Source organism: Rhinolophus hipposideros (assembly GCF_964194185.1).
Source record: "Rhinolophus hipposideros genome assembly, chromosome: 20".
Taxonomy (NCBI): domain Eukaryota; kingdom Metazoa; phylum Chordata; class Mammalia; order Chiroptera; family Rhinolophidae; genus Rhinolophus; species Rhinolophus hipposideros.
In genome coordinates, this window is record NC_138066.1 from 38,001,204 (window position 1) to 38,014,084 (window position 12,881).

The 12,881-nt window shown below is 39.5% G+C and overlaps 1 protein-coding gene across 7 annotated transcripts in view; it reads right to left on the reverse strand.

The window, feature by feature from the left end:
- The window catches only part of GPATCH8 (G-patch domain containing 8), a 79,277-nt gene extending 72,728 nt beyond the window's left edge, over positions 1-6,549 (reverse strand). For 2 of the 7 annotated variants that reach the window (XM_081027486.1, XM_081027485.1), the window contains exon 1: positions 6,397-6,539. In XM_081027486.1, the coding sequence (XP_080883612.1) occupies positions 6,397-6,441 (45 nt within the window). In that variant the 5' untranslated portion in view covers positions 6,442-6,539. Of the gene's footprint in view, positions 1-6,396 lie in introns of all 7 variants that reach the window. The other 5 variants (XM_081027487.1, XM_081027491.1, XM_081027488.1 and 2 more) reach the window with 4 other exon arrangements.
- Positions 6,550-12,881: the final 6,332 nt, after the last annotated feature.

The following is a 12,881-nucleotide window of genomic DNA, read 5'->3' on the forward strand; positions in this document are numbered from 1 at the left end:
AACAAAATAAAACAATCTGCTTGTTTCACTTCTATATTTTTGTCCTGGCTATTTTCTCCAACTAAATGCTTCCCACTCTTTTCCTTTATAAGGATGCAATCCCATCATCTTTAAAGATTCAGCTGAAATGCTAATTTCTTCATTAAAGGCAGGTCCACTCACCCCACTTTAAGGGTTCTCTCCTTTCCTTAGAGTTTTGCATTTATTATTCATCTGATAATCATGCTGGTCTTATGAGTAATAAACTAGATAGTGTTACTTTTGTTATCTCTCCATCTAGAACAAAAGCTTGAAAACACCACTTCTTAACCAACTTCCCTCACAGACATATACATACTTCTGAGTACAACCATTATTCAAATAGTTTTATTCAACAATCTTTTATAAACTATAAAAATTAGTTTATATTCTAGAAAATATTCTCAAGGTAAATATATCCCGTTATATCTGGTGCAGATGATACCCTAAAGTAGTATAAACCAATTAAATTTTCAACCTCTTTTGCCCTTTCTTTCAAGAGACCTTAAAATTTTACTCTTAGCCACAAGGAACAAACACTACAGCATATAATCCACAAACATCAGCTTTCGCTTCTTCTATAATCAAGACCTAGAGTATGAAATTCATTTCTTGATTTTCGATCAGTACTGCCTAAAAAGGGTGAAAAATTCCCTCATCAACTCTGGGAAAATGTTACATGAACTGTAAGATACAAGTACCGACTCTTCTAACAATCATTTAAAATGTCAGTCACAAAACATGAGCAATGACTTTTTTGTATTACTATTTTAAACGTGGAGAGTTGTTTTGTATTTCAGTTCTACAAAACAGAGATAAATTGAAATCCCTCTTTGAAATCAATATAATTGCCAAAGAGTGGCAAAGATGACTTGATACCTTGTGACATGAGACCAAATATACTATTACGAAGAAAGTTTCTCATTGCTTGAGTAACACAAAATGCAAGATTTATCTGATCTCAACACTGTCAATAAAAACAAAAATTAAGGCAAAGAATAGGAAACTCCCATTTTGGCTCTAACTTTAATTTCTTACTATCTACAGCATTTACTAAAACATTATGTGTTAATAACCTATATACAATGTCAAAGCAATTTTAGCTACTTTTTCTCCCATACATTCCTAAATTAGATACAAAATACTAAATGTATTTGTTAAATCCCAAAGAAATCATTTAGTATAAGCATGACAATATAGCATATTTTATTTTTCAGCCTGGGCATATTTAATGTTTGCACTGACTAATACAATATGCATTAAGCACATCTGATTGGACTTCCATAGTTAAATGGACAATTCACTTTTTATAACTGAAAAATCATTAGAACATCTTCTGGTATTCACTGCAATATCAAATCAATGACTTCTTTCAGTATTTGTGGTGGTCATTTGTAATTCCTTTGGTAATTATCATGAGTCAGCTGTCACTTAATACTAAATGGCAATTTAGTATTATGAAAAGAGAATTAATGCCAGACTACAAGCAAAAGTACCAAGTTGTTTCAGGGACGGAATTTTAATAGAATTCAAGAACTGGATGTCTAACTCAAGCTGGAATCCATTTTCATTAATAAAATATTAGAAACTTATTAAATCACAAGAACAAAGAAACCTCTACATGGGTTTCAAATCCATAATTCAAGATCTCATGAACTTCTGCTATTCCATTTCAGAAAATGGTAATCTTGACCACATCAAGAAAACACTATCCTTTTTTCATTTTACCATGTACCCAAATAGATAGAAATTATATGGAAATGGATCTCAGCTATGAAGCAGCACAATCAGGACAGCTAAATATATACATATATTTAGTCACAAATTTTCATTCTGGCTATGTAACTTACCATAAAGACCTGAGAAAATGTTATAAAAGTCTCTGCAGTACTCTAAGAATTGTATGACATATACAGAACAAAAGGAAAGAATACAACAGGACACCTATTTTTCTATAATGTGGATGGCACTAGAATAGCCCTGTAATAATCAGCCTAATAGCATATTTGTCTCGATCTGTTTCTTCTTGGTCTCCCATGCCTACTTTGAAAACAAATAAGCATACCATCACATGAAGCCCTATGATCATAGTTCTTTCCAACCCCATTCTCCCTCCAATGCAAATTATGTCTTTATAATGTTATTCCTTGATTTGGCCCATGTTTTCAAGCAATTTTGCCTTAAATATTTACCCTTTCCCTTCAAATCACCACCAGGAAGCCTTCCCTTATGCCGACCTTACTTCGTCACTCTTGATCCCGAGAATATATTAACCAGTAATTTTACATGTCTTAATAATCATCAGTATTTTGAAATCCGTACTGCCTTGGTTCTAATCCTTTCCCTATCACAATATGTATGGGAAAGAGAATAGTAATGCTTTTGCCTAAGTTTTTAACATCCCAAGCAAAGGTGACATTGATTTTCATAGCAAGTGGCATCTTTTCTAGATGATGGGAGAGAGATTCAGAAAACCGAGATGAGAACACTTGCCCATGTATCATCCCCAGCATGCCTGCATCAGAATGCCAACTCCATTACATAGTGCCACACAGAAAATATACTAATATGCTTCTGTGACCTAAGTATTTTTAAATGGTAAACCTCCTCAATGGTCTCAAATAAAAATGATCTGAAGGTCACATCCTGGTATCATATATGAACACAAAGAGGAATCCTACAAACATACTATATAAAACTAATACATGACTTGCTTATTGCTATTTATCATTAGAAAGTTCTTAGAAAATTTTTATGTTTTTGTTATGACCTTTAATATCTGTTTCTCTCATTACTTTATCACTCACTAGTATGGTAGCTCTTTTTCATTAGCAATCTAATGTGAAATACATTCAGAACAAGAAGGAAATGAAAGGCTATTTTAAATCACCAGTCTGCTGCAGGTACACAAACTGAAGAACATTTCCTCACTAGTATTCAGCTGCATCACCATTAATAGCTGCGCAACGACTAAATGCTAAGCTGTGTATTTAACACCTTAGTTGTATGTCACTGTACAAATAAAACTTTCTTTAGTAAACCTGTTATTCAAAGTGTTGACTACATCCATATCCTAAATTTTATTATGTATTTTCCATTAGTTTGTGTAGCATTTCAATCTGTAAACAGATATGCCTCAATCTGGTTAATGTAGGCAGAAGTCATGTCTCATTCAGAAACTGAAGACAGATTCTTAAAGAAGTTAAAATTCTTAAAGCATTTAAAAAAATAAACACATCAGCCTAGATAACAAAGATTTCCAAAGACAAAATACTACCAAAAAAGGCTACACAAAAGAATGTCAAACTAAAACAAGTTAACAATACATCCTCTATGACCGTGTAATTTACCACCATCAGAGCCTCCCTAGAAGCCCTTGGGAGACCAACAAGAAACAGATCTGAACAAAACAGAACAGATTAAAAACTAATGGTATCACCTCTCTAAAAGCTCATTTATTCTTTGTGACCTATAAATTTACCCTCCATGGTTGATGACTCAATTAGTGATATAAAATATATAACTGCCAGTAGAGATAATGGTACTGAGCACAGGTTCGAGAGTCAAAAAGCTGGAGTTGGAATCCAGGGTCTGCTATTTATCAGCTGTGTACTTGGCCAAGTTCTTTAACTCTCTGTGCCTCAGCTAGCTGCTTCATTTAAAAATGGGAGTAATAGTACCCACCTTCACATGGTTATTGTGAAGATGATGAGGTAATACACGTAAAGCCTATAGAATAGTACCTGTTCATTATTATAATGAAATTATCAAAAACTTTTAAATGTCCCTGGTAATGAATACTCTTTATATTCATAAGTGCTTCAAGTGGCATACCACAGTTAAGCTCCTCACTATAGTATACAAAACACCTTTGAAACTTTAGGTGTTCACAAAATCTAATAGCAAACCCATCTCAGACTCCATACTAAGTTCAAGAGACAACATTCAAACTCTCCAAAATTTGCATTTAATGGTAAACTGGGAAAGAGTGAAATTCTACAATTCTAAATTATCTTTCCAAATTAAAGGCAAAGACAATGATAGCCATCTAGAATTTACCAGAGAAGATGAATGGAAAAATTTCCAGTGCTATAAGAAGATCTGTTTAAAGCAACAGGATCTATGTACTGTGTTTGGAAACCTACTTTGGATTTGTTTTCAAGTGTATTCAGTGTCTTCACCTTGTTTATCGCTTAAAACCTCACCAAAAGGCCACACTTAATTTTGAATCACCTGACCTCGAAAAATGTTTTAGATATACTATATGCAGGAGCATCCTATTACATTTTCTCTCCAATAACCTAAATCGAAGGACATAATTAACAAAAATCAATCTATATTTTTCCCTTTAATAAAACAGCCAGAAAAATACTTTAACTATTTTTAAATGAATGTTTTTTAGAAACGTTAGCACGAAAACTTGCAAGTTTGAACATCTTATAACTGTCTAAAAGGTTTTCGTTCCCAATACCCTACTTACCCATAATGCTAGGACACCTGACTTTAAAAAAAAAATCATTTCCCTAGCTGACCCAATACAGCATGAGTTCATCATTTCAACATAAAGGCAGGAACTAAACTTAAAATATATGTAGTATATTCAAAAGACTACCAAGCAACTCAAAACAGGTTTTAGTTGCTTTGAGCCCAACTAGAGCATCAGAAAAAAGTCATTTTATTTGAAAAGACAGAGGCTTTCTCCTTTTTTCCAGGTGACAGTATTCATACTCGGCTATCCAGTTTTCAAAATCTTCTTTAAAGGCCCTGCAAACCCTGTTGGTTTAAGCCTGCTGAAATCCTGTAGTTGACAGACATTTTCCCTCAAAATGTAACTGTCCACATTACCTATTTTCAATTTTATTAGGTCACCTTGAAATTGTCTCCTCTGAAAAAGCACGGTGGGTTTTAGATATCAACATGTCTCTTTAAAAATTACTACTAAAGCCCCACCTCTTGCAAACTACTCCTGTTTTATGCTGCTACGTAAAGGGCAATCTTTCTCAGGGATCAAACAGCTAATACGAACTGCTTCAAACTTCCTGCATTGTATCCTTCAAATTGCTTCAGACTGGACCTGCATTATATCCTTAAGCACCTTGAGATCATGTATTGCGCTGCAGCTGTACAGCAGGCGCATGATCACAAGGCTTTTGAACAGCCCCCAGATCCCTTACTGCTGCAAAACTTCAAATAAGCGTTCTGTGCACTCGACTGTTCTGTGTTGGTTTAACTGCTTATTTAACCTATTTATTTACCAACCCAGTGATCGGAGGGAATTCAAACCCTTCAAACCGCCTTCTGAAACATATCTACAGTGTATTCCCGTGCGATTGATACTTTTAGGAAGATCTGCAGCAGGATAAAACCTTGAGTTCTGATGTCCATCCTCTGACCCAAATTGCTGTTGCCAGGATATGCGGTTGTAATGCAGCAGTTTCTTTGAGACTCTCAGGATGTGTTTTACCCTAGAAACAGCCACTCTCGACTGAATCCCTTCTCGTCGCCGAGATTTCTGCGGCAGCAATGCTCCACAGGAAGGTATTTTAAACCGTCGAAAGACGACTTACTCTAATTTGCCTTTATTTTTTCCTCCCTAATGGATGGTTGTCATCACCAGGGCATTTTCCCATACGACGTTCGCAACTGAAGACAAAAAAAAATTAAGGTTTGGGCACTAGTTGTCACACACTTGGAAAGTCCATTATCATTACGCTTCTTACAAACCTTCTTTCCAGGTGGGATTTGGAACGAAGCTTACATCCACCACAGTCCTATAACTTACTGTTTTCCAAATCCAACTAACGGCCTAATGTCCACAGCAACATTTATGCCCCGGGAAATCTCCATGTTTGACTAACCCTGAAGGCACCCTTTTCCGGGTGAAGAGATGGAGAAAGAGACAATGAAAGGGATTTATTTATTAGAAGGAGGAAAGACCGAGAAGGACTCTCAAAGAGAGCCGTGCCAGCAAAATCCAGGGATTCGGAATCCCTGGTCCGGGCAACACTCGCTCCAAATCTCCCCGACCCAGCCCTCTTTTCCCCGGGGAGCCCAGCCCCGCTCCTCCACAGGCGGGGAGACCCAGAAAAGCACAGGCCTCCACCCGCGGACAGGCCGGGGTTCCGAAACCAGAAGCCCAAACAGGCCGAAGCCGCGAAACCGGCGGCCTGAGGATAGGAGAGAAGAGAATACGGGGTGAGAGGAGATGCGGCCTCGCCTCAAGCCGGGAGGCCCCGGGAGAAATCTGAGGAGGGAGAAGAGGGAGCCGGTTCGTGAGCCGGAGCAGAACCTGGAAGGAAAGAGAGCCAGGAGGGGAGGAGGAAAAGGTTCCGGCTTGGCCAGCGCCGTCCCCGGATCCTCGGCGACGCCCGTGTTTACCTGAAAGTCTCGGTCCTCGTTAAAGCGGGAGAAGCGGTCCGCCATTTTGCCGCCTTCACTCTTCTCAGGACGACGCTCTCCGGTTCGCTCCTGCCCTCCCGCGACACCCGCCCCCTCGCTCCTCTTCCCAGTTCCCCGCCTCCTCCCACGCCCACCCGGCGCGCGCAGGCGAGGGAGGGAGGCAGCCAGAAGGCGCGTCTGACGTGAGCTGAGCCGGCGCAGGCGCCTTTCCTTCAGCCTCGGAGGTGGAACCTGCCCTCGCGGCCCCGCTCCGCGCGCCGCCCAGGGCAACCCCGGCTGCCGCGCGTGCGCACTCGCTCCGCAGAGCAGCAAGCGCTTCCGGAGAGGTCACAGGGGGCGCGGTCCGCGCGGAGCTGGGTGTTTGCCACCTGCTCGCCTCCTCTGTGCGATTGTCTTTTTTCCTACCTTCATGCTTCCTTGTGCTTGCAGAAGCTCATCCGCTGCTTCAGTCACCAAATAGCTGCATAATATAGCGGATTGGTTGAAAGCGCGGCTTTTGGAGCCAGACTGTTTCGAATCCCAGTTCGCCCTGAGGATTCAACGGTGATCTCTTCTAGCGCTAACATTCCAATGAGGGATAGCAGATAAATAATAATTACCTACTTTCAAGAATTAACGAGTGCTACATAAAGTAAAACTGGGGGCAGCGATGAGAGGGGCGACCTCTGAAACTACCTTTGACCTGATAAGAACTCTGCATTTTCAAGCGATTATGTCAGAGAAGTACTTCTCAAGAGACTAAAGTTGATCAAAATCAAGTAAAGCTGTCCGGGCTTCTGTTTCCTTTTTATAAAATAAGGCAATTGAATTTGGTAACCTCTAACCGCCAGTGTCCCCCACTAACTTCGTGTGGGTTATGAATCAGAGTTTTACATTTTATGACCTTCCTGAGGACCCCACCCAGCCCTCTTACTCCCTTAGCCTAACGACAGAAAACACAGGAGGGGTAGTAGGACCTCCCTGCTTTTTAAAGAGTAGTTGACAGAAATCCCACAATGGAAAAATGGCCCTTACCTACCCTGACAGAGTCAAAGGGAATGTAACTTTTTGGAGGAAGGGTGTGTATCTTCTATTCCTTTGTTACCCTCTGCCTCACCCAGTCCCCAGTCGGAGCAGAATACATTTCTAAGCAGCGAAAAGAGGTCCCTATCTACTGAGAGGCAGAACACACGGAATTTAAAAATTGTAAAGAGACTTGAGGGTAAATGGGGCAGATTGAATCACATGGATACACATGGCACATTTACCTCGTCTCACTCTCCAAACCCCACTAAAGTGACAGTAAAAGAATGAGAAGGGAATGAATACACATGGACAAAGAGACCTGAATAAGGGACAATAGCAGACAAGAGATGTCAACAACCTTTTGGAAACTGGAAAGCTTCTAAACAGAAATGGCTTTAGTAGAATGGAGAAAGCAAAATCCTGGAGTGGGGAAGCCAGGAAACAAGTTGATCGATGCTGAGGTAACCTGAAAGACTCAGGAATTGGAAGTACCACTGAAGGTGAGGGTGTGGATGGGGCTGAAAACAGGAGGACTGGTTACAGGGCCGTTTAGGGAGCACTTCGACTCAATCCCTTTCTTACCCAGGTAGCAAGCTGGAGGGTTCTCCTCTGGAAGGCTGAACCAGAGAGATTTTAAGATATTTGGCACAACTAAGGAAGGTGACACCATGCTGAAAATTGACAGATTTGGTAAAAGCCAACATTCTGGTCAGGATTCTCCCAGCAAGAGACAGAATCTATCTCTGGGAATTGGCTTAAGGGGGAAAAAACACACGTACCAAAAAATGGGAATGAGGGGTGGGCCTTCCTAAGATAAAGTGGTTCCTGCCCAAATAGCCCACAGAAAAATCTATCATTCAGGAAGCCCTATCCACACAGAGCTTCCACTCAGCTGTTATGTAAGAAGGAATAGCCAAGGATTACCAGACATTTGAAGGAAACCTGTAATAAGAAAGACTGACACTCCCACCCAAAAACAAAACAAAATAAACAGAAAATGGAATTCGGAGAAACCACAGATAATGGAAACAGCAGAAGAAACCATAATCAACATTCACAGAAATATAAGATCACATCATCAGGGAACATAGGATGCCAAAAAAGAAAAAAGAAGATTCAAACATTAAGAAATAAGTTTGGAAGTTAAAATTTCTTAAGCAGAAATGAATATTTCAATAGAAGAGTTAGAAAATAAAGCTATGAAAATCTCCCAAAAAAACAGTAAATAGGTGGGCCAAGCCACCCTCACTTTCTCCTTAATTATTACAATAGCTACTAAGTGTTCTGCTTCCACTCTGACCTCCTACACTCAACAAAGGAACTACGGTGATCTTGTAAAAAGGTCAGTCAGATCACATCAGTTCCCTGCTCCACACTGACCTCCTGGTTATACCTTCATCCCACAAGCCTGCTCCTGTCTCAGCCTGCCCCACTTAGGGGCTTATGTATATGCTGTTCTTTCTAACTATCATTCTTTCCCAGATATCCACGTGGGTTGCCCCCTCCTCTTCTGGTCTTTATTCAAATGTCAGTTTCTCAGTAAGATATTCCCTGATCATCCTATTTAAAATTAGAGTGAACTTCCTAGCCTCTTTCCCTAATTTTATTTTTCTTCACAGTACATATTTATTACTCCATGAGAACAGGTATTTTTCTCAGTTTTATTCCCTTCTATACTCCCAGCACGTAGATTAATGAATGGAACATAGTAGGCAAAAAATAAGGATTTGTTGAATGAAGGAGATGAAAAATGGGAAAGAAAAGATAAGAAAATGTGAGGATCAACCCAATATCTGAATAGTAGGATTTCCAGAAAGAACGGGTGTTGTGCGGGGGACCCTGCTTGCTGCGCCATTTGTCATGCAGGGCGTCCAGCGAGGTGTAAGGTGGGGTCTCTTCTCCCGCTCCCCACATAAGAACGCAGGACATGGTGAGGCCAAAAAGGAACACCCACGGAGCCATAGTAGGGGAAACATATCACTATATTCTCACCGGCGGCCTCTGCCTCTCTGCAATCCGCTCTTGCTAGCCCCCATTTTTTTTTTTTTGCTAGCGTAGCCACAGCAGTTATATTAGTGGCCAATGGCTTACAGGTTACAGCTGACGGCCAACTAGCCACAGCTGCTGGCCATCTGATCACAGTTGATGGCCATTTACTACCCGAGCCAGCGCCTTTCTATGTGAGGCCGAGAGCCTGGAAACTGCTTTTTGGGGCTTTGTCCCCACAACGGGGAAAATGGAAGAAAGAGCATCTACAGAAATAACAGGTAAACATTTTCTAGTACTAAGGGCACAGACAGTTTCTAAATTGAGAGGACCCAGCATAATGAATGAAAAATAACTTGCTGCTGGATACAGCATTGTGAAATTTCAGGTCACATAGGACAAAGAGCAGCTCCTAAAGGTTTCTAAAGAGGAAAATAGGTCACATCTGAAGGACTGGGAATTGGAACAATGTTAGACTTCTCCAAAACACTGGAGAGGAGGAGACTGGGTGTAATGCCCTGAAAATTCTAAAAAGGGATGGTTTCCAATCTAGAAATCTATATCTTGCCAGCCATTCACCAACTGTGAAAGATAAAAATGACATTTTTGACCTGCAAGAACTCAAAAAAAATTATTGCCTATACACTGTTCTCTGGAAGCCACTAGCAGATGTTCTACAGCAAAAGAAAGGAGTAAAACAAGAAAAAGGGAGACTTGAGATCCAGAAAGCAGAGATACAACCTGAGAAAAAGGCAAAGAGAATTCGCAGGGTGACTGTGTAGAGACATGGCAGGATTAACAACTGTGCGGGCCTGAAAAACACCCATTCTGGATGAGAACTGAAGGATACCGGAGGACAGAGGACCCGGGAAGGCTGTTGGCTACACTAAAAGAAATCTGATGGAATATCTATCTAGTGGGTTTGAAAAAAAAGATTTACACTTCTCTAAAGTGTGTGGAGCAAAAATCGGTGATAAGAATATAGAAAAATGGGGGCAGCTGGTTAGCTCAGCTGGTTAGAGCATGGTGCTAATAACACCAAGGTTGCCGGTTTGATCCCTGCATGGGCCACTGTGAGCTGTGCCCTCCAGAAAGGAAAATGGGAAGAAAGGAAGGAAGGAAGGAAAGAAGGAAAAAAGGAAAGAAGGAAAGAAGGAAAGAAAATAGAAAACTAAGCACATGAGAAAAAAAGGGCATTAAATTGTAAGGAAAAAATGTAGTCATTGTAAGCCTACTACACAACATGGCTTACCTGTGAATAATATTTACAATCATAATAATATAAAAAGTAAATATTGATCTAACGGATGTGTTTGATAAAAATATATTGTGAGGGTGTGGGAGAGGAAAGGGAGGATAATTTGAGAGAGCTAAATCTTCTTCCATAATGGGAATTCAATAGGTAATGTCTACATTTGAAAAAAAAAATCAAGAAATATTAGTATGAGCACATTATTTAGAAATAAGCATGATAAAAGTAAGGAAGAAAGAGCTAAAAGAGTTGAAAGTAGTTGGCCCCAAATAACATGAATTGGTGGTGAGAAGAACTAGGGAAAGGAATTGCCATTTTTCATAAAAAGCCAGATAGAACTATTTGACTTTTTAGCCTATGGATCCATATTACTTCAATTACAAACAAAAATTCAATGCTCAATAAATATTAGTTAATACTGCATTATTATCTGATTATAGATTATCCATAGCTAATGTTTAAGGAATCTCTTCTCGTCATCCTTTAGTGATTACAAACGCATTTATTTACTGGGCCAAATCCAATGTAGATCTTAATAGAGAAATATACTAGAATGTGTCCCAGAGCCCACCAAAGTGATTTGAGGACTAGTTACCATTTGGGATTTTCTATGCTGTCTTATTTCTCTAATCATGAAAAAATAGACGATTAGCTGGCATGGACAATTATTCCACTACACATTATAGACTAGGAATTGTTTAAAGCACTTTACATATTTTAAGTCATTTAATCCCCATAACAGATCACAATGTGAACTGAAGGCCTGCTCCCTGGCCACTACCTAGAGATGTGATTATGTCACTGTATTTTCAGTTAAAAAAACATGTTGAATATCATGATCCAGGCACTGTGGGGGACACAAAGATAAATAGGACAAGATCTTTTCTAGGGTTTAAAAACTAAGATGTTGGCATTTCTTCTAGGGTTTAAGAACTGAAACCTGAACATCAGAATAGTTCTGTCTCTAAAAATGATCCCTGACAGTAACACATGAATATAATAATACAAGAAATAATAACATGTTCCACAACTAAAGAACTGAGAGCTGGCTTATCAGGCATTATACTGAACACTTTACATGGATTATCAAATTAATTTTCATCACCTAAGTGGCAGGAAACATGATTATCTCCATTTTACAAATGGGAAAACTGAGGCTTAGAGATAAGAATATTGTCCTGGTTCCTACAGCAATGATAAGTATAGCCAGGTTGTATGACTCTGGCCAAGTCCCTCAGCACCCAGTTTGTTTCCTCTTCAATATATCTGGGAGAATAACACCCACCTCAGAGGGTTATTGGAAAGATGATGGTAGCTATTATTATTATTATTATTATTATTATTTTAACTTCTATTTATTTTAAGTGTGTTTTTCCAGGACCCGTCAGCTCCAAGTCAAGTAGTTATTTCAGTCTAGTTGTGGAGGGCGCAGCTCACACTGGCCCATGATGCAGGGATCAAACTGGCAACGCTGGCATTGATCATTGTGCTCTAACCAACTGAACCAACCGGCCATCCCATGGTAGCTATTCTTATGTAAGGTACCCAACGGGGCCTGACATCATAATCTCCAGATAAGTGATAGCCACTGTTAATATTATTATCATTATTATTAATATGATGGTGGAACTAAAGAGTTTTGATGTCTTTTAGGCCATGGGGAAGTATTGTAGGTTTTTGGACAGGGAAGTGACATGAGCAGAGGATGTGTTAGAATCAAAACTAATTTAAAGCCGGAATTCATAAATTGAGCTGTACCAGTTATCAAAATATTGAAAAGCCTCCAATCTTTGATAAAAAGCACTGCCTGTGTTCATCATTGCCACAACCATTCAAATCCCTGGCCATCCTTTGGCAACTAAAGGGTTAATTTCTGGTGGAGGAAAGGGCCTCCTGGACTCCTTCCACCCCCAAATCTGACAAGAGGGAGTGCCAAGCCAGCTGGCTGTTAAATTTTTCCTTGTTAATATTTTTTCCCCAATTTATTCTGAAAAATTTCAAACCTATAGAAAAGTTAAAAGAATAGAACAGTGAACATCCACATACTCTTCAATTAGATTCTTAAATTTGTTTTTGTTTTTAATTTTTAAATATATATAACAACACTTTAAACTATTTTAACCACTTTTAAGTGTACAATTCAGGATTCTTCAATTCTTAAACTGCCTTCCCCTCTCTGTATATGCATGTATACGTTGCTGTTTTTTCCTGAACCATTGAA